The 23,176-nt window shown below is 41.6% G+C and overlaps 1 protein-coding gene across 1 annotated transcript; it reads left to right on the forward strand.

Moving 5' to 3' along the window:
- Positions 1–114: 114 nt before the first annotated feature.
- Positions 115–22,953, forward strand: LOC108896784 (clathrin coat assembly protein AP180-like). The gene is given in 25 exon segments (XM_051071934.1): positions 115–821; positions 963–1,241; positions 7,241–7,383; positions 7,817–7,892; positions 8,692–8,794; positions 8,984–9,077; positions 9,193–9,304; positions 9,391–9,497; positions 9,592–9,633; positions 10,187–10,228; positions 10,230–10,261; positions 10,539–10,544; positions 11,112–11,124; positions 11,216–11,346; positions 11,755–11,828; positions 12,103–12,117; positions 12,692–12,862; positions 14,380–14,478; positions 16,365–16,439; positions 17,608–17,673; positions 19,332–19,418; positions 20,168–20,229; positions 21,269–21,352; positions 21,466–21,577; positions 22,652–22,953. Coding segments are annotated over 23 exon segments (1,851 nt in total). The 5' UTR covers positions 115–821; positions 963–1,111; the 3' UTR covers positions 21,553–21,577; positions 22,652–22,953.
- Positions 22,954–23,176: the final 223 nt, after the last annotated feature.

Genomic DNA, 23,176 nt, shown 5'->3' on the forward strand with positions numbered 1-23,176 from the left:
ATCTGTCATTCTGCATGCTGTGCGTGCAAACCTGTGTGATGTATATCCCACATGCAGCAGCGCATAAGCCACAGTCACGCTCGTATATTAACCCTTTGACGCATCGTGATAGCACTTTCTCTACAGTGATCCCATATCGACTCCCCTTTAAGAGATGTGGGATGCGACGTGCGTCGTCCAACCCTGTCCGAGCACCCACACGGAGGGGAGGAGATTTTAGATGGACGCAGAGATAGGCCAAATAAATAAACAAACGACAGTGCGAGGGGGGGTGGAGGAAGAAAAGGAAATTCCCTTCTGTCTTTTTTCCTCTTCCCGAGCATCTTTGCGCTGCGCAGTGTTGGCGACACCACCGGTGAGCGGTGCGCATTTTCTGGGGAGTAGAGGAGCGCGTGTGAAGCGGCATTTCTGAGCCGAAACGGACAGAGCTGAGAGGGGAGAAGAAACACCGCAATCTGACAAGCGAAGGGACCATTGCAGGTTCTTCTCTTATTTTGAAAGCTTTTTTTAATGCACTCACGCGGGTGGAAAAGCAGCCAAACCTGATGCCTGCTCCAAACGGGATATTTGACCGACCCGAGGAGTGTTGATTTACATTCCGTCATTTTCCAAAATAATACATATATTTTTCACGATCAGACGAGCCTTGCTTGTGCAGCATTTTTCATCGGCCCGTTTTAGAAACAGTTGCTGCCGGGTGAGAAAATAGCTTTCATTGCCAGCTGAGTGTTACATAACCGAGTGGCTTTAGCTGTCCAAGGTGCTGAACCGAACGGTCGGAACCTATACCGGGACGAGCCGTGGGGAATTCACAACCTTGCGTAAGTCTTGCTCATGTCACCGCGCATATCATCAACGTGACCGCACGATCTGACGCGAAAATAACATTTATCTAGTGTTTCGAGCTCATCTTGTGTGTGTGTGTGTGTGTGTGTGTGTGTTATTTTTTTCCGCCCACACAGAAGGTCACAGGCCTATCGGTCGGGGAAGAGGAGAGCACGGGATCCGCTCACTGAAACCACCAGGAAAGGGGCTGTATTCATTTTTTTTTTCACATCGTCCCGTGGTGAGATCTACATTTTCCTGAGGAGGTCGATTCAACGGAGAGAAAATGTCGGGGCAGACGCTCACGGATCGCATTGCCGCTGCGCAATACCAGCTAACGGGATCAGATATGGCCCGGGCTGTCTGCAAAGCCACCACTCATGAAGTGATGGCGCCCAAGAAAAAGCACCTGGACTGTAAGTGTGGTCCCTTTCTTCCTCTTTTCCTACTGTACAACCTGGTTTTATAAAGGGGTGGGGGGTGGGCTAACAGGGCTCCATACACCACACACACACGCGCACACACACACACACACACATGCGGACACATGCACAGGCCACATGCCATCACAATCATAAGAGCTAGCACTGACCAGTCTCTTGTTAATTCCCCTTTGCTTAAATGGGTGTGGTGCCATAATGAATTGATGTAGTCATGGTGATGACCCCTCTGGTGACCCTGTGTGCCAGCCTCCAGTAAAGATGATGGAAACTCGGTGAGAGAGAGGGAGAGGGAGAAAAGGTCATATTTTAAGGTAGACTGACAAAGCATTCTATTTAATTCATTTCTGTGCTCCCTGCAAAGCCATTTTCCTTAACTTCACATTTAAGATTCAGTGTAACAGAGCTGCTGAAGGCCTGCAGGTCTGGATACTGAAGTATGCTTGTGAATTGTGCGCACACACATTAAACTGAAATGTAAATTCCAAGCTAAAGTGATGTCTAGCCACGATGCAAAGACATTTTTTAGACTGTGGTGTTTGGGGTTTCATGTCGCACACAGGACCGTGTTGGATCATAAAGTCAGAGCTGAATAGAATTATCAAACCTCACAGCTTTATTGACACATCTACAGATGACAGCAGGGGCCACCTTATGACAAATCACGATTAATCACTGTCATCTACCACAAATACTGAGTCAGACCAAAGCAGTGGCTTGGCACTGAATATAGATGGTGATTGGGGTAGCCGGAGTCTAGCCGGCTCTACATATCTTCTAGTTTTGTGTCTGCCTGTGTCTGTCTCTCTCTCTGTCTGTCTGTGTGTGGTCGCTGGGCAGGTCTGGTCCTGTGTTGTCTTGGGCTGGGACCTTATATCTTGTGATCCGCTCCCCTGCTGAATAATTTAATAATCAGCCAATGACTGCCTTGCATTATTTACACAGCCAAAGGTGACAATGCTAATGCCAGAATGCGCCAGAGACCATTTGCTTCCTCTTTTTTTTGTGCTGCTCTCATGTGTTTGTTTACAGTGTCTTTAACTTTTAGTACAGACCTGGACATGTATAACTGTTGAGCAAATTGTCACTGGTACAAGACGTGACCTAGGATAGACCCTTTGTCCCCAAAAACAGTGCTTATACACACAAGGATTCTTATATGTTTTATCTCCTGGCTAGTTCAATAAGCTATACTGTGCATATGGACATGTTGTCTTCCTGAAGGTTTTTAGTCTATGAGGTTATGCTGTATCCATTTCTAGGGCAATTCAACAAGCTCCCTGTATGTAGGCCACTGTGCTTCTCTTGCACGGGTATCTTGGCTGGAGGAAATTCCTAACCTCAAAAAACTGAAAAGCATTTCCACTGAGACCAACAAGACTTTAGCAGAAATAGATGCAACACACTCAATTATTAATACGTTTTATGTGTGTTGATATAGTTTCAGATGAAAATACGAACAAGTAAGTCAGGTACTGTAAGTAGCTGCAATGTAATCACTGAAAAGTACCAGTAAAGGCCTTTCAGCATGTTAGATTTATTTGATGCTTAGATAGGCGATATACAACCTGTAATATTTATTATTTTATTGTGGTGACACAGTCTTTGACACTTGTGGTGGACAGATGTGTATGTGTGTTGGTGGTGGTGCTGCTGGTGTGGTGCAGTTGTCATGACAACAGATTGAGAGTGTCAGGGGATGGCACTGTAATGACATAGGGAGATTGTGAGGAGGAAGAGGGCAAATGACAGGCCTGTCATCTCTAGAGTGCAAAGACAACCAAAATGAAACAACCAAAACAGTGAATGATGACTGTGTGTTATTTCTCATTTATTGACTGTAAAACACTCTCTATTGAATTTCATATTCTTGTTTATTTAGTTGTGCATTTTTGGTCATGTTGTACATATACTGGATGTAGGAATGGGTGTATGTATTGTGTCCAGTCTATGGTACAGTGTGTCTGTGACTCACTAAGGCTGAACCCACAGTTAGCATCTCTAGATCTAAAATAGAAATTAAACTGATCACTGGACTGTAGTCCTTAAAAATATCATTTAACATTCTTAATCTATTTGCATTTTTGCTGAGAGTTAGATGAGTAGATTGATACCACTCTTGAGTCTGCATCCAAAAATTAAGGTTATTCAGCTTGATTGCTTAGCCTAGCATAAAGGCTGGAAACAGGGTGAAAAATGCTAGCTTAGCTCTGTCTGATAGGTGGCATGCTATTTCTTGTTTGTTAGATCTGCACAAAAACTGAAGTGTAAAAATGAAATGTTGCTATTTTGCGAGGTGAGTTAGCATGGTGAGCGTTAGATTGTGCTATCTTCAGACACAGACCTGGCTAGCTGTTTCCCTGTGTTTCCAGTCTAGCTAACCACCTGCTAGCTCTAGCCTTACATTTAGCGCACTGAAATGAAAGTGGTATCAGTCTTCTCTTCTAACTTGTGGCAAGCAGGCAAGTGTATTTCCAAAAGTGTCAAATTCTACATCACACTGTATTTATTTTCCGCCATTTTATAAGAGCATCTGAATTATGAGTGTAAAGTTTATACACTAGTGCCCTAAAAGATTCCCACAATGTTACCATAGTGCTAACAGTTCCACAACTGAATTTGTCACACTTGGTAGATGTGAAAAAAGACAGTTATACAGCTCTACCTACGTTAACTGTATAGAATTTAATTTTACTGCTCATACTTTTGAGTGTCTGTTATACAGAGAGTTGTGAATGAGTAAACAACTGAGTGATTTTGGACACAACACAGGTGTAAATTGGTGTGAAACCACCTCAGAAGCTTTGTCAGGAAGGCACTGTAAATATCTGTCAGCTGACAGGAATTAGGCTATGGATGAATTTACACATTAACACAATGTAAACATGTGTGTACTGTCAAATTTTATCTGTAACATTCTGGCTTCTACTAGAGTGGTTTGTTGTGTAACTGTAAATCACAGTTATAGCAGACAGACACAGACAATGACTAGAAAAAGACACGCAGACACAGTCACACACAAACACACACGGGCACAGTATGAGGCCTCGGTTCATTCTTAGATCTCTCCTGAGGGCCGTGGATTACCGTAAGAGTCTTTATTTAGCTCAGCCAATCCTCATTAGACACACACACATACGCATTACATGTACATGCATGTGCGTATGTTTTAGATAATGATACCACAACAGAATACATGGATTATAGCCTATGATATGGCCCATATAGCAACACATTAAAAACCATGGGTATTATGAGCAGAAGATCTGATAAAATAGCCGTGGATAGTGCTGTGTTCACGATGCTAGGCTGAATATTAACTTGTAGCTGTGCCACTGACATGATAATGTTATATAATCACATTTCAGCCATTGTTGACCATGTCTCTCTCTGTGTGTGTCATCTGAAAAGGCTGCAGGGGAGTGTAATTTTCAGCCATTTCACAGAGAAGTGAGACTAAATGAGAGACAGGAAAAAGGGAGTAAAATAGTGAGTGGAAGTAATAAGAGAAAAATTAGCTTTTAGAATAAAAATGCTAACTAGGAGCCATAGCATTGATGTCACTGCAGTCATCATTAAACATACAGCAACAGACATCAGGCTGTGTGCTGTGTGGCTGTTACCATCTGGTAAAACTGTACAGATGGATTGCAGCATAATTAGATCCACAAAGATCAGAAGGAGATCAGTGATTAGTCCCTTAACCTAATACCAGATAAAAGACATTCGCAAGACTTAAAATTCATTTACCATTTATTCATTTTGATATTTAAAAATGATATTGTTTATTAAATTTTGCGCCAGAGAGATGATTAAATAAACCTGAATCATTATACTCAATAGCACTGGTGACTGAAAGCAGATAAAAGAGATGGTGTGAAACAGGTGGTACAACAGGAAAATGTGTGTGTGTGTGTGTATGTATGTGTGTGGTACGGGGGATGGGCCATAGAAAGACTAGAACCAGTGATTAGTAATAATCTGTTTACAACCCCCCAACCACCCTAACCTTCCCAGCTTGCCACCCTTTTATGACCTTAAACAGACTTCACTGCTCTAACTCATATCTCCTTGTTTCTTACACATTCATGTTGGATTCTCAGCAGACTCCGTGCTGAGTGTCTGCTCTTTCTCCTCCTCCCTGCCATCCCTTGCTCATCACCTAGCTCATCTGGTCTTCAGTTTGCTCTGTACTTACTTGAGGCAAGGCCAAGGCCTGTTCAATATAATGGCCTTCCTCTCCTTCCATTATTAGAGATGCCTGCCAATATTTGCTGCATTCCTCTCTGGCACCCTGTATGGATACACTCAGTCCCGCCCTTGCTATTCAGCCATCAATGTCAGGAGGGGCAGGTTCTGAAATGCAAATGTATTTGTTCATATTTTACCACCACTGTATCCACGGCAAATGTAGCATCTGCAGCTGTATAGATGTATGTCATGTATGCCAAACATGTTTTAGGACCTCGATCTCTGCATAAAGCAGAGTTGGTAAACACAGATGCTAAACACGCAATATACTTCATCTTAAAAATGTCATTCATCTTTTCTCAAAATGCTACTTTTCTTTGTTTGACCAAATCCTCTTGCTCTTGCTTTATATCTAGATTTCTGCATCTGTGGCCATCTGTCTGCCTCTCTCTCTCTCTCTATCTCTCTCTCTCTCTGTCTCTCCCTCTGGAGAAAAAACACCAATAGAAATTCCTACATCAGACAAAGAATAAATTAAATGTGAGATATGTTGATTTTTTCAACGAAATTAAAAAAAAATAAATCATTATTGATAGAAAGCTGTGAGATTACATGTCGTCATCATCAGATAATCAGGGGCCTGTTATATAAAGCCTACTTTATATGCTTACATGCAGTTTTAAAATGGTCAATGACTGTTGACCACAAATTTTTGATAATGTTTGTTTTGATTTGATGAGTGAAATCTGTCAAAATGAGCAAATGAAATTTTTTTATGTTGCAAATGCAAATATACTGTAATATAGACCTTAACTGATGCACCAGCTGTTCAATAATAGTCAATGACAGAAATTTAATTTTCAGCTATTCAGTCATTTTTTAGCCAAAAATCCTAAACTTTCACTGTTGCCAGACATTTCTAATTTTAATCAATAACAAAAGGAGTAATCTTTAGTTGCAGCCATAATTTTATATATAATTTATAAAATTTGTCTTTTGTCTATCTATTTGCCTCAGTCCCTGCCTAATGCATTTATTATTTTGTTTTTTTATGATTTTTTAGGTAATTGGCTGTTCAATTTTCGCCTAAGTAGCGGTGACACAGAGAAGGAGAAAAAGTACATTTTTATGCTTAAGAGCAGAAAGAGAGCTCAGGAAATATTCCACATATACATCACTTTATGGACCAAAAGAAATGTTCCTGAAATAGACTGAGAAATTATGTGTCACACTTTTCCTGGAACGTAAATCTCCAGGCAACTTCTCATAAGAACTGTGAATCAGCATTTGAATCGCAGTCTATGCATTTTTATCTGTATCATTACTGTCCAAGCAATGTGACATAGAACTTGAGTTATACATATTCACGTCCCACTGCGACTGTACAGCTCATATTTGACTTGATGCAATGGTCTGGACACTTTACTTTTGGAGACCTCTCTGTCTGTCTGAGTGTCTGAACTGGCAACCAGGGAGGGGAGATGACAAAGCACTATTCTCTATCTCTTTGTATTGTTAGCGTGTGTGTGTGTGTGGGCTTTTGCGCCAACATCATTTCGTATTTGCATCAGGTCTTCCTTCTGGCTTAATATTCTCATGGGTGTCTAGAGCAGCTCCGCGCTCAACATTTAGCTTTCACACTTAATCAAAGTTTAATCAGAGCGGTGGAAATGATGTAGGCATTTGTCCGAGGATAAACTAACCGTGGCTTTCCTCCTACATGCCAAACTTTTCTCCGTGCTAACGTGAATGCTAATGTTCCCTTGTGATTATGTGCTTTGCAGACCTGGTGTCAGCCACCAACACCACCAACGTGAACATCCCTCAGATGGCTGACACGCTGTTTGAGCGGTCCACCAACGCCAGCTGGGTGGTCGTCTTCAAGGCCCTCGTCACCACTCATCACATGTGTGTCCACGGCAACGAGGTTAGTGAATGTGATGCAGACCAATTAATTACTGTTTCTTTTTTTTAGCGTAAATAAAGACACTGTGAGTGGATTTGGTGAATTATTAAAACGTGTTGGTCATTAACTTGTCGCCACTTCTGGAGAGATGAAATTGGTCCTTTGACTGTGGTAAGGGTTTTGTGTGGTGCTTATATTATAAGAGCTTTGACCACTATTTCCCACACAAGTAAAATGAGTCCTGTGGGTCCAGTGAGCAAGCAGCCATCCATGGAATCAGATCCATAAAAGTCTCTATATGATAGAATGAAATGTCATTCAAAAACTACAGTAAAACCAGTCCTAATCACTGCTGTTAAAGTGTTTGTTTTGTTGCAGTGCTGAACTTTGTTTCTTTCCTTCATTGCCTTTGGCAGCTACAAGACTAATACTGTGTTTTCTGTCTCTATCTCAGAGGTTCATTCAGTATTTGGCTTCCAGGACCTCCCTGTTCAACCTCAGCAACTTTATCGACAAAACCGGCTCACACGGTAAGGACGCCTAAGTCGGATCATTGGGTGTGTGAGTATGTGTACGCAATGTATGTGCGTAGATTATCTGTCCTCCCGATGAGAATACTGCCACATTACTCAACTTTCTCATTATTTGGCAATGTAAAAAAAGACAGGAAAGAGTTGCACACATAAAACCATCTGGCAAATAGAGGGAATGACACAAATTACAGGAGGGACACATGCATATAACTGTGCACACTGCTACACACACACACACACACACACACACTCACATACAACAGGCATACATGCATGTGAGCAGATGCTGGTATTTCTCTCTCTAATGTCTAATGCCATGCATAAAATGAAGTGCCTACATTCAAACAGTTTATTACTATAATTAAAATAAAGCATGTTCAGGAAAATTTATGTGTGACCTTATTCCAAATGTGCCACAAAAAACTATTGCAAGTCATAGCTTGTGGAAAAATTACCCGAGAGAAAAACGTCTGACTACACAAAGATGCACAGAGTTCCCTGAAGGATTTTACATTGTGCAGATAGGTGTATTATAAATGTCAAATTTGCAGTATAATTTGGTGGTTATTTGTAGGAAATAGGCTTAGAACATGCATCACACATGATGTGCTGTTAAAGGCATACACACATGTAATCAAAATCCTGGGTTTTAAAAAAGTCAGTGGTTCAAGAAGTGTTTGCACTAAAGCTAGTATTATGCACCCAGCAACCCACCAACAACACTTACCAGTGGATATTCAAAAATTAACTCTGTTTTTGCCGAGCACTCTCTGACATAAATGTAATTCTGTTTTAGGCTATGACATGTCTACATTCATCAGACGGTATGGACGATACCTGAATGAGAAAGCTTTCGCCTACCGCCAGATGGCTTTTGACTTCACCAGAGTCAAGAAGGGGTATGTTAACCATGGTTATCATAGTCTGTGTTGAAAGGCTTTATTGGCTTATCATTGAGGCCTTGTCATTCACCAATTCACCTCACTGGCCCAGGGTAGTTTTTCACTTATTGTCGTTTATCTTGTGCTACATCCTGTGGCTGTTATTATCCCTGCGGAATATCTAATCTCTCTGTCGCGTTCCCTCAGTGCTGAGGGTGTGATGAGGACCATGACCACTGAGAAGCTGTTGAAAGGCATGCCTGTTCTGCAGACTCAGATTGACACACTGCTGGAATTTGACGTGAGTCCAACTTTGGCTTGATTTCTACTCTTATTTTACTCAACAGCGTCACGATGATGACGGTTTTTCACTGGTCTGAAAGCCCCTATCTCACTTCTTTCCTTCCTCCTCTCAGGTTCATCCCAAGGAGCTGAACAATGGGATCATCAATGCTGCATTTATGCTTCTCTTCAAGGACCTGGTCAAACTGTTTGCGTCCTACAACGACGGCATCATCAACCTATTAGGTCAGTAATCCATGAGTGTGTCTTGCTTGGCTTCTTAAAGATCACAGTGAATCTGACCCTGCAAACGTCTTGTGTTCCTTACACAGAGAAATACTTTAAGATGAAGAAGAGTGACTGTAAGGAGGCCTTGGAGATCTACAAGAGGTTCTTGACCAGGGTGACAAAGATTGGGGAATTCATGAAGCTGGCTGAGGTAGGAGAGTCCACAACATTACATTCAAAATCATGTATACATCATGGCAAAGCAGAGTGGTAATGCTGATTTTGAACTATTTTTCATTCAACAGACAGTTGGAGTTGACAAAAATGACATTCCTGACATCAACTACGTGAGTAAACACATGTCATAGCTCTCATATTTTTTAAATTGTTCTCTGGAAGAATTGGGACCAAGAGTGTGATGCACATGAATGCCACCCATCCCACTTGTATCACACACACACACATGCAAAACACACAAGCACCCATGTCTCACCCATCACCATCTCCCTAACCCAGTGTCTCCACCCGGGGGTAGTGGTGGATCTAGCAGACTCAGATGATGAAGACTGTCCGTTTAAACCGCTGGAGGACCCGGTAACCACAGAAACCCAGGGTGCCCTGGCTGAGTGCCTGTTTGCGGGATGGAGTGTCAGCATGTTGATCCTAATTTAATTTGACAAACACGTCAGACACACAAATCTCACACGTGTGTGTATGTGTCTGCGTGTGTGTGTGTGTGCATTGCAGTGAGATTTTACAAAGCCCTGTCACTCTCAACGCTTTAACACCTTTTTTTTTCTGGAAATTGAAAAGTAAACATGGAGTGAAAATGCAACTCAGGAGATGCGTGGAAAAGATAACTGATTGATATTGATTACCCCAGTTTTGATTTTTTGCCAGGCTCCCAGCAGTATCCTGGAGTCTCTGGAAACGCACATGAATCGGTCTGGAGGATGCAAAGGGTGGAAAGAAGGGGTAAGAAAATGTTCAATAACATTTTAAATGTCAGTTTAAGTGCTTCATTCTCTCAGTATGACACCCAATATGAAGCCAGAACCAAAGAATTAGGATGACATAATGACAAAAGTAAATGAGGCTGACACAGAGGAAAATCCCTCTTTGTTTGTCATGAGCTGTGTCACTAAATAACCAAGAGACATGTTCAAACAGGCCTATACAGGTGCTATATTTCTATATTTCCGTTAACCCTTCCTCTCTTTTATCCCCCTTTATGTTCATTTGGAATCACCAGTGAAGGGTGAGCATATACTGTGTGTTTTGTTTGGAGTTTACTGACTTCTTAGAAAACTGTGCAGATGTATTGACTGTCACCCCCCCCAAGGCAAACTTACAGATTATTCGCATGTGAGTTACAGTATGAAGGTGATCTCCATGTGAATAGAAACATTCTGCACCACAACTACTGTAGCTAGGCTCACATGTGGAAATGTGTGTATTGGTGTGATCACATGTGGGAGTAAGTCACCACATGTGTATTATCACATCTTGACATGCAATGTGAATCAGTATATGAAGGGTTTTGTTCAAAAGTGTAAATGATTAGTATTACAAAGTTAAAATATTTTAGTATTTTTAACAATTGGGTGCTACAGATGATTTCTTTTTTTCATACTGTGTATGAATTAGACACAGTACAATATGTTACTTTGGAAATGACCTCTTCATATGATCACATATGATACACTGTCTCTCATATTTGATTGATTTATTGAGTTTAGATTTCTAGTTTCCAGTCTTTATCACCCAGATCTGTCTATTTAAAGCAAAAGCACTTACAATTCCTTCTCGTCTTTCACTCTTCCAGGTCTCCAACAAAGGTGAGATAGACATTTGATACAGTCTTTGTTTTTGCTAAGTCGTTCCAGTTTGATGCGTCACTGAAATGGGGCTTCCCTACCTGTCTTCCAGGGATCTCCAACAAACAACGTGTCTCCCACATCGACTCCAGCCAAATCTTCAAACGCTGTTCCTACACTGCAGCCTCCTCCTGGGGAGAGTGCTGCCGCTGGTGGTTCAGCTGCTCCCGAGCCAGCCGAAGAGTAAGTGACTGCTTCCTGTAACCTCTCTGTGCTGTCTCATCTCTTTGTAACATTCATGGTCCCCAAAGGATGACTCCCACTGACTGAAGTGATCCCCTGGCTTTTCCTTTAGTGCCATGAGGTTGACAGTTTTGGTTTTGAGTGATATATGTTGACAAATATTTGATTGATGTTCCTAAAATTTGCAACATATATTTGTGGTCCCCAGAGAATAAATCCTAATGACTTTGGTGATCCCTTAACTTTTCCTCTTGCTCCAGTACTTTGGTTCATGACCAAATACCTATGAAACAACTGATGAATCAAGCTGAAACTGGGTATTTAGAGCAACAGAAAGTAAAAACATTATATTCTGCAAAGGATCATGAATGATGTTCTCTTTCTCTCTGTTTCTGTCCAATTCTACAGTTCCTTGTTGGACCTGGATCCACTGTCTTCCTCGGGTCCCTCAGCACCATCAGCTGCCCCCACATCTTGGGGAGGTAAGTCTCAGTCCTTGAAGTCAAATCAGTGGCTGGTTCATCTGGAGGAATGCATATTTATTGTCAGTATTTACAGTATACTGAGCCACTGTGAATGTAATCATAACAAATTCATTTTCTTTTAGTTGGGAAAGTTACATAAAACAATCTATCCTGATACCTGAGTTTGTCAATTGAAATTTCTTGCATTTATACTGATTCTTGAACTAATACACATAAATTAAGTCAAATAAAATGTGTATTTTTCCTGTCACCTTGTTTTCTGCTTCCATAGACCTTCTTGGATCAGGTGAGTCTTGATTTCTTCACTTCACCTCCAGCCTCTAGCCTAGACTAGTATAGCCTTAAATGATCTTCCAGGTTGATTTTCTTTTTCAACAAACTCTACACTGTAATCGAGCTGATCTGGAAACAACATCAATTTCTTAATCCAAACTTAGCTCTCAGATAGACTTTAATGTTCCAGTGTCACATGGTTACCTCCCTGTTTGTCTCCTCAAGCTGTTCTATTTAGGCTGAGTAGTCTCTTTGTTTCTCTCTGCCTTCCCTCTCTTCCCTCCCTCCACATACTCCATTGTCTGTTTTTGGTTTTCAATGGGGGCTATTTTGGTTGGTTGTTTTTTTATTTGTTGATTGACCGGATGGTGTTGGATAATTTTGCAACTTTAATTTGGTTCAAATTTTGATTTTTGCTTTGGTGGGTCAATTCCAAATTATCTTAATTGGGTTTGATTTGAATTGGACCTTTGTTTTGGCTTGCTTTCTTTTTAAATGGTGACTCAAATGGTTATTTTCATTGCTTTTTTGGGGTTTATTTTGGTGCCTTTCTTTGGGGATTTTGAACACCCCGTTGGTACTCGCAGAAATGGGCGATTCCTTGCTATCTGAACCCACCCTCACGGCAGAGCCCGCCCCCTCCCCTGCAGCAGCAACGCCCACTCCTGCAGCGGCAGAACCCGGAGTCTCTCTAGCTCCTCCCACTAGCACAGCAGCTGCCACCTCCCCTGGTGCCGCCAATATGGATCTGTTGGGAGGTCAGTGAGCTTCCAGAAAATTCTCTACGAAAGAATCACTCTGGGAAGCTCAAGCCTAAAACCATCACACAATATGATAACACAGATATGCATGTCTAAACACAAACTTACATAGACAGAAGTCTGCTGATTTATCAATGGTATTGTCTGTATCCTGCAAGCACAAATACATCATCAAAAACAGTCAACTCTTCCTGATGCACACCTCCATCATTTTCAGCTATCAGCTGCTGCAAAATTATGGAGTGCCAAAGTACTCAACACAAAATGAATGAATCAATGACTAAAATAATTTAAATAATTTAAAAATAAATCAATATAGTCAGTATTTAACTTGACACATTTAAATTTGGTTTGTTATTTCATTACAGAAGTTTTCGTTCGAAAATATCCTTTTGCACAGTTTAACAGTTTCATTTCATGTCAAGAGACAACATCAGCAGTTAGCCTCTGTTAGCCAGCGTGACCACAGAGAAAGACTATCTGTCTTTGTTATTTACAGAACTGTGTGTCTTGACCATCTGACTGAATGACCAGTTAGCTGCTGAGGTTAACAATGGAGCTAACTGCTGTAAAACTTACTGAAAAAGTTGACTGGTGATAACACCTGTCATGAAAAGTAAAATTATAGAAGACCATATGACATGAAATAAAAATGTCATTGGAGAAAATGGCATAATGAGAACAAACTTTTGAAAAAAGGACATTAAATGAACTCTGAAGAAAACTTTTACTGTAAAAGTAAAAATGATGAATTACATTTCATAATAATGAGTTGAGTTTTAATACGTTCTTCAATAATAATATCCCAAATTATTGTGTTATTCATTAGTTAAAAATATCTGTGTGATTCTTTATTTTATAATTATATATTATTTATTTAATATTAACCAACTTGGGACTCCATACAAAATATAGTAGATCCTGCAGGATGATAATATAGAAAAACAAACAATATCATTTTCTCTCTGATGCACGTACACACACAGATAATAATCCTCCACAAATGCTCCACATACTCACAGGCATTTCTGCATTATACACAGCCACACACTCACATTTGGCCTGCACATAAACATAGTGCTACACTCATTCTCCACATGCGTCTTGTTTGATAGGCAGACATGCTTTTCTTTGACCTCAGTGAAAAGCAGTTCTATCAAACTTCGTCACATGGCTACAGCTACAGGCAGCTGTAACACTTGTAGATTTCAGCCTTATTCTGCTCTTTGTGCAATAGATTGATGCTGTAGTGCCTCCTGTCTGTATTCCCATTTGTCCATTCACCTGTCAGTCATTAATGTCACATATCAATGCTGTACGCAACAGTTGTTTAGAGTTCAACACGTGCCGATCACTGTTTTCTACCTAAATGCTGCAATTTTCCTTTTATTTTCCTTATGTTAACTTTTCCCTCACATGTTTCTTGATTCCTTGTTTTCTCTCTTCATCTTTCTGTATCTGTCTCTGTCTCTCTGGGCATCTCTGTCCTCTGCTGGGGTTTGTGTGAACCTCAGATGCCTTTGCAACACCTGCTCCTGCCACTGAGGCCTCTGCAGCAGCAGCTGAAGGTGGGGCTGCAGCTACGTCTGCCCCAGCCGCCAACGCTGGAGCTGGTGGGTGACTGAAAGCCTGTCTGTGTGTGTGAGTGAGTATGTGTTTCAGTCAGTGGTGGAAAGCAACAAAATACATGTGTACTTGTATACAGGTACTTTCAGTGCTTCACACTGCAGCACAGGAACACTGTTATTTCTTTATTTCTATGTCTTCTACATGGATCATGAACTGATGAGGATGCTGACTTTTGCCTGAGATATGCAGCTTTAGCACAATATAAAGAGTCTTAAAATCTTACCTGGAGATGAAGTTTTCAACTCATTGAGCTAACTTCAGCTTGATTGCCTAGCTAGCTACAACAGTCACTGAAAATTACTAAGAATTCTGAGTGGTGAGTCTGCCCAGATGAACATTATAAACTGCATATTTTTTGTGTGAAAAGCTTGACGGGCAGGGTTCAGCAAACAGTCAGCTTTTGTACTTTTTTTGTTTTTAGGCTATTTCAGACTTCTACTCCACAATAACTCCAAGGAAAATTGTGTATTTTTTACTCCACTACATTTATTTGAACTAGATCTGAGCTAAAACTAAACCTTTGTGTCAATCTGCTCATCTAACTCAAGGCAAGTAAGCAATAATCTCAAATGTAGAGCTATTTCTTAAAGTAAAATAAAATAGACCATACTCTATTTTCACTTAAGCAAAACTTAAAATGCAAAACGTACTTTAATGGGATAGTTTTATGTGTGGTATGTTACTGCTTTTACTTAAGTAAAGGATCTGAATGCTTTTTCCACCACTGGTTTGAATGTCATGTCTATGAACAAAATTATGTTTAATAACTTAGAGAACATTTTGTGTAGGCGAGAATGCCTGTGTGTGTGTGTGTGTGTGTGCGCTTATTGTTGGTCAGGTTTTCATCTCGAGGCTTTGTGCAGGGACAGTTGGCGTACAGATTCACTGTTCATTACTCGCTGGTGTGTGGACAGTGCTATTGTTGTTACCATGGTGATTGAGGACAATGCTCTTACTTGTCTCCTATCTTTTGGCATCAGAAGATTTGTGCTTTTTTCTGTTGTGGAGAAGGTTGCCTATGGCAGTTGCTGGTTTTAATTGTAGTTAAGTTGTGGTTTGTTCCCTGTGAAGGACTCACTTCAGTCCTTTTTTTCCACCACAGATGCTATATTTAGCTGTAACTGTTTTGTCTGACAGCAGGAGTGTGTTGGAGCGCTGCACATTTTCACCTGCTATCATTCCTCTCACATGCTTTTCCTTTTCTTTCTCCTCAGTTTTTATGATTATAGCAGCCTTTTCATCATCATTGTCACATTAAACATGTGTCTACCCTATTTTGTATTTAAAAAACTGTCTAACATTCCACCTTCCTCTCCATGTGTTGCATCTCCACCTCACCCCACCCCCTCCATCCCACTTCTTCCCAAAAGACCCCTTCACTCCCTCAGACGGTAACATCAACACGGCATCTTCAGGTGTAGACCTTTTCGGCATGATGACTGTGGAGAACAATGACCCGGGTAGTTCGCTGGATGCCTGTTTTAGCTCTGTGGTACCTCAGGCCTCTCCTTCCCCTTCCCCTTCACCACTCTTCACCTCCGCATCCAGCACCATCACCACCACGGCAACCATTTCCGCTCCCATAGCCCCCAGCGCTGCCAACCCAACGACTGATCTTTTCAGTGGTAAATGTTAGAGATTTGTGTGGTTCTGTACTAATCTCACTGTCTTGCCTTATTGACAGCATCTTCCTGGCTCCCTATGCTGCCCCTCCTCCCTCTCATCACCCCTCTTTTGTTCTTCTTAATTGATTTCATCAGCCTAATGTGCACATATTGAAGACCTCTGGCTTCTGTGTGTGAGCATCACCGCCATTTTAAAGTGTTTGAGAATTGTAATATCCCTGTCTCATGTGCGCATGTGTTTGTAGATCTCTTTGATTCTATGCCAGACACGAGCTTCACCAAAGCAGACCCCGCACCCAGTGTTGACTTGTTTACAGCAGGTACACCCTATTGCACCCAGTCTGCCGTCTCGAGTGTGCTCCTGCTCTCATATCCTGTCTTGCCCGTGTCTATTTTTTCAGCTTTGTCCTTGGCTTTGATAAGGGAAGAAAAAAAAAGAAAAGAAATGAGATTGCTCTCTTATGGGTCAGCTAAAAGCTATTGAGCTGTCTGAAGTGTTTACTGAATCACTCTTACCTCCTTTCCTATTCCAGCATGTTCTGCGTGCGCTGCATTTGCAGTTGATAAATGAGCATTATAATGAATCACAGTCTATAGTTTGTGTGTATTCGTGTGCATTTGTGTTTGGGCTCTAAACATCATCTTCACCTTGCCTCCCCCCTCCTCCGCCAGCAGATGTGTTCAGCTCCCCTGCCCCCATCCTATCCTCCGCACCTCCATCCAAAACTGACACAGGAGCCATCATGAACCTGTTTGGTGGTGGGTAACTCACATGCCTGCCTGCTCTCACCCTGTCTCATGAAAGCATCATCAAAGAAGAGAAAGACATAAAATGAAACTGTTGCTGTTGATATTAATACCATCAGGATTTTCCTTTATGGTCATGACTACAGAGTTTGTTGCTGCATATTGAACTTTTCCTATACACTGCGCTACATCATTTTACGTTGCCAATTTAAACTCGTAGATTGCCTTCTTTGTAGGCAGAGCATGTAAGTATTACAATCAGATACCTGAGATGAAGCTTGGTCATGTTTTAATACTCAAATTATTTTTGCGCTGCTGTGGCTCAGGACTTTTGTTTTGTTGTTTAAGTGTTTATTCAAAGTTGCTACAGTGTTATTAGCGAGGTTAGGCTTGCTGGTATGTGTCGACTGGAAAAAAAAAAGAGCTATGAGCACAGATATTACATTGTATGAGCATGTGCATGCTTTACTATGACTGTTGAAGAGTATGGCATTATGATAAGACGTGTGTGTGTGTGTGTGTGTGTGTGAATTATAAAAGCAGTGTTTCTCAGTTTTGTTACAAATGAATGGTTTTATCCTTTCAGCCTCCCTCTCTAACTCTAAACACTTTGTTTGGCATCACCAGTGTGAAGCTGAAGGCTGATTATTACCCCCTTCTTTGCCCCTATTGCTGCAATGGAAATGGCTCAACCCTACTCTGACGTGGCGCGGTATGTATGTGTTGCGTCGGCCCGATCAGAGTCCACAGGAGGAGATGCCTCCGCTGCAGCTGCTCCCGCTGCCCCCGGTGCTGAGCTCATGTCAGGTAAAAACCATTTGATGTGAAGTGCCAGCCTGCATGAATATGTGTACAGTTGAGGGGAAACCAACATGTTGCATATTTCCATTTCACTGGAGCACACTGCTGCAGATATTGTTAATTCATTAGTAACTGCATGCTGCCTCTGTTAGAGCCAATTTGTTGACATCTCTCATTTGATTGTTAACAAGATGGTGGCCACTGTTTCTATTAACTCTGGTAATGGTTAATGAAATAGTTTGCTGTTAACTGTTCTACATTTTATTTCAGTTATACACATATTCTCACACATAAATTTGTTTTTTATAGTAAACTTGAGTGCAGGTTTTTGCTTGACTTCTGCTCATTGTTGGTTCAGTGTCAAAGTAAAGTCACTTTCCAGTCTAGTGGATTTGTACCATGTCCATATATGGTCATGTTAGCATCATTATTGCGTCACCTCTTTTGCATAGTCCCTCCTGTTGTTATTAGTCTTTGGGGAATTCCTGCAACCTTCCCCACATTTCACAACTGTGCAACCGGTGACCATGGTAACTGTTACCGTGGCAACGTGGGCCCTGCTCACCTGGTTCCCGGTCATCTCCTGTCCTATGCCATTGGTCTCCATGTTATGTAACTGATGGTCTGCAATACTACTTGCTTTAAGGCTTAACTCTTTCTTTCCCCCCCTCTCTCTATCATTTGCACAATAACCTCTCATGGTTTTCACTGTCATCTGCTCCTTTAAAACCTCATTGCATTTTTTTCTCTATCTGGCATCTCTGCTTTCTACTCTCTCTTTCTGTCCTCCTCTCATTCTCTCTCTCTCTCTCTCTCTCCATCTGGCTCTTGGGCTGGCTCATTGCTTGCTTCCTGCCATTTGATTGGGTGAGTTTCCTTGCTCTTTAACACGCTAATTTCCCACAGTGCACTGCTGCATTGCAGTGGTGTAAGGCAAGCTCAGCTGCACTGCCCCTTTCACCACCAGATGCGTGATGGTTACAAAGTGTGTGTGAAGTAGCAGTATTATTTATTGCTTCTGTAGCATTTAACTCAGCTTCATTTTAGCTGCAGTGTTTTTACCCTCATCATAATTCCTGTTGCACTCACACACACAGAGTAAAAATTATTCAAATTCAACAAACACTGATAATATATTCTTGACACTGTGTATGATGGTAAAATGTAGTACTGTTTGTCACATATATGGTAACATATTCAGATTAAATTTATTCCACACATATTAGTTATTAATTTTCAGATTGTAAATTATAGTAGTAAGCAGCTGACCTGAGAGATGTCTCCTGTAGCAGATATAACTATATTAAATACTACTGCCAATTTTACTTGCAGTCATTATACAGATCCTGTGCTAAAATGACAAAAAAATATCATGATATAAACATGCTGAAATTGGCAATTTTACTGTTTGCTTTCGGTGATACTTAATATCTTATTTTATGATATTCAACTTACTCTGCATAGTAGTTCACATTCCAGTGCTCATCTCTTCTCTCTGTTGTCATGGAGACACCTATTGGTTGTCATGGTAATCCCTAGTAGTAAGGAGGTCTGCTACTGAGTGTGAGGATAGCTTGCACTGAAGGATGCTAATGTCTCCCTCCGTCTTCCCTCATCTCCCTCCTTGCCCCCCTCACCCCTACCCGCCCCCCTCCCTCCTGTAGTATTTGATGGACTAGGGGATGTAATGAAGCCCACTGTGACCCCTCAGCCGGGTGATGTTGACACCTCTATGGCTAACATGGCAAGTAGTAAGTAGTCATTTAGATCAACTGAGGCAATGTCACAGGATATTGATTGAAAGGAATGGTTCAGCATTTTGGGGAGTTAGCTTGAGTAAGATGAGAAGATCAATACTACTCTCATGTCTGGGCATTAAATATGAATTGAATGAGAAGGGAGGAGATAAACTTAGCGTAGCATAAAGTACAGACTGGGAACAAAAGTTCTAAAATCACTTCTAAAGCTAAGAAAGTCACATGTTGTATCTCATTTTATAGCCATGCTTCGGTCGGTCACTCCTACTGCTTTGCTCCAGAGTCAGACTGAAATGTGGCAGCAGATATTACCTGGATTACCTTGAAATTTTAGAGAGCAGATTCATGCTGCTGCTGAAGTGCTGCAAATAGTTGAAAGTAAAAAACACCTCAGGTTGTAGTATGACATTACTTTTTGAGAATTAATTATACAAAGAGATACAATGTGTATATTAGTGAGCTTTGGAGGTGTTGCAAATGTGTGAACTTTGGAGAGAACCAGGCCACCTATTTCTTTCTGCCCTCAGTCTTTATGCCCCCTGGCTCAAACTCCATACTTACTACTACTACTGGTATGAATCTTCTCCTCTAACTCTTAAAAGGAAAGCAAGCAGTGAATTTTTCCAAAATGCTGAACTACTGCTTTAATTCACCTTGTCTCGTAATAATAATGTCAGTAAATGAAAACAGTGATTTTGCAGTACCTCTCTTTTTCTCTCTCTTTCTCCTTGTCTTCGTCTCAGATCTCACAATGGGAACTGCAGCGGCCCCTCAGGTAGCTCCCCCCAGTTGGGGTGCTCCCATGGTAAATGTTGTCTGTGTCTTATAGCATGGAGTGGAGCCGCATGGCAGCGACAGACAGGGCATACCTGTAGCAGCAATCACAAGCATTGCCTTCATCTGGCTCTCCAGGTTCCAGGGCCAATCACAGAGCTAGGAAACTGAGACCTGTGGCAGTGAAGGAAGGAAACAAGACTTATAACAACCTCAAGAAAACTATAACTTACTATAGTAAATATGTAGAAAATGGTCAAAATCAAGGGGAGAAATTTAGGCAATTTTAACATGCAGCCTGGTTCAAAAATTGCTCTGGACAATCTGCTGGAGAGATGAAGTGGCAAATGATAGTGCCAAATTGTGAAGCTGTTGCTTGGAAACAGCTTCTTCTTCCCTTACGTTTATATTTTCTTTGAAGCCTGTTAGCATCCAGGCAAGACGCCTGGTTCTCCCTCTCATAGCTGAACTCACTTCTCCATTAACACGTTTGCTTCTTATGGATATTTCAGTTGTCTTTTTGGCAACAACAGCAACACTCTCATCTGAAGGCTACCTGCAGCAAGCTTCCCCTCTGCTCTCCAACTCCCTGTGCATGTGTAAATAAAGGATACAAACTGATAGGTTAAGTCAGGGTTTTTGCCGTGCTGCGTCTGTCTTCATTTGCTGTGTGCCAGTCTGTCTATTTTCACCGTAACTTTTGTATGTTGCTGGAAAACATTTTAGCATTGTGTATTGTTTTTTTGTGTACATTGTCTTGCAGTGTGTGTATTTGTCTCATTATGTAGTGTAGTAACATCCCAACTCCTCCTCTCCCTCCCATCCCCTCCCCTTCCGCACCTTTAGACCGTACCCATGGGTGTCCCTCCTTTTATGGGGACTCACCCCAGCTTCGGCATGGTAAGACCACGAGTCCGGTCCAGTAATGTCTCTAAACCAGTCTGAGCATTACTGGACATTGATGGACAATGACCCTGCCCTCCTCCCCCCGTAGGTGGCCCTCACACCTATCAGAAGGCCAACATTGCGTCTTATTGTCTCTTTTTTCCTCTTGTCTGTCTCTGTGTAAGCCCGGAGCACCAGGCGTTGGAGCTCCCATGATGCCGATGGTGAGGCCAGGATTCCCAGCAACCGGAGCGACCCCCGGAGCACCGGTAACACGTCCATTCTTAAACAGATTACACACACACTTACTTACATACATATCTAAAGGTTACAGCTGCTTTAACAAAAGAAGTTTAAGTGTTAAAAGTAGATGTGTCTGCAGATGTCCCCTGGAGCGGCCCAGAGCCCCAGAAAGCCTCCACCACCAAGGAACGCTCTGGATGACCTCAACATTAAGGATTTCATGTAGACTGACTGACCCGTAAACTCCCAAGGTACACGTGCTGTTCCTTTTCCGTCAGCCATGTTGGATGCTGCAGTCATGCCTAGCTAATGGGATTAATGGATGTGACATTTGTCCAGTGGCTCCCACAACAAAACTAAAGGGTCACTCTTTGCAATGAGGTTTTAAAAAGAGCACGTTTCTTGAAAGATACTGTTGCTCCTTCGGGCCTCTAAAAAAACACTGATGAAACAATCTAAGACGGAACAATTTATTTTTGGTTGAACTGTTCATCATCCATGTCCACAATGAAGCTATGCCCCGTGACAGATAGACATCATCTTGTTTTAAGGGAGAACTCAAGTCTGAGAGAATAACCTCAGATGATCCTGTCGAGGTGATGTCATCAGGATTATCTCATCTTGGCCTCGGAGACTACAATTTAATTCACTTACTAACAGGAAGTCTGTGTTACAAACTGCAGGTGTGGAAGGAAGTTTTTCCTTGCCACTGTCACCTAGTGCTTGCTCACGGTGGGATTTGTTGGGTCTCTCTCTGTAAATACCTATTTTAAAGAGTACGGTCTAGACCTGCTCTATGTGAAAAGTGCCTTGAGATGACTTTTGTTGTGATATGACGCTATATAAATAAAATTGAATTGAGTCGAATTTGAGAGGGATTTGGTCCGATGGAAAGAAAAGATTATTGGTTGCATTACGGGAAATGTAGGGTCAAACATTTTCACAGCTTGACCCTTACTAGTGGTTAAAAGTCATGATATCTTAACTTCTACTGCTTCGATTTTTGCCTTTCCTGTCTTTTGCAAGTCCCTCTACTTCCAAGAGCCACTTTAAATCAAAAAGGCTGGGAATCATTGCATTAGTGTTGCATGACGTGTTGTAGTGCAACTGACGTAAAGGACAGTGTTGAAAACTAAAGATTTGAGCAGCTGGATTGAGACACAACTTTAGAAATGTAATTTGAATGACAACATTACCCCATTTTTCAGTGTAGCTCCCTGTTGATTTTGACTACAATTTGACTCTTATTAGACCTAACCTATTTCTGTTAAGAGCACTTGTTTGAATCAAGTCTCCATCCTCTCTCTGTCTCCCTCTCTCTGCAGGTTTGTCATTGTGTCTGGAGCTCCGTGGATGTGGATGTCTGCACTTCCCCACTGCCTCCCCTCAGTCATGCCCCAGCCCCTCAGCCAACCAGCCATCACATTTATGATTGCCCTCTGACCTTCTTCCAGCCGCCACCCCTTAAAAAAAGACCCGCCCTCCTCCCTTATCTAATGTTGTAGCACAACTGTGAATGTGAACCCTAGATACAGAAAACAAAATTCTGTTTATGTATGTGTGGGTGTGTGTGTAATTCAGTGTTAACCTTTACTTAATATACTACTGAAAAATGAACAAAAAAATATAATAAATGTGTATTTAGATTCATTCTGGATTTCTGCGTAACAGCTGACTTGGAATGGTGGATATATGTTGGTTTCTTTGCGCATCTCCCAGACGAGGACTGTGTTGTTAAATGTGGACTGTGTTCGGTGTGTGTAACTTCACTGGCCAACCCCCCCGCCCACTCCCATTCCTCTGCTCCTGTCGTCCAAACTAATACTGAGCTATGTTTATGTCATTAAAGA

Source organism: Lates calcarifer, linkage group LG7_1, assembly GCF_001640805.2.
Source record: "Lates calcarifer isolate ASB-BC8 linkage group LG7_1, TLL_Latcal_v3, whole genome shotgun sequence".
NCBI classification, from domain to species: domain Eukaryota; kingdom Metazoa; phylum Chordata; class Actinopteri; family Centropomidae; genus Lates; species Lates calcarifer.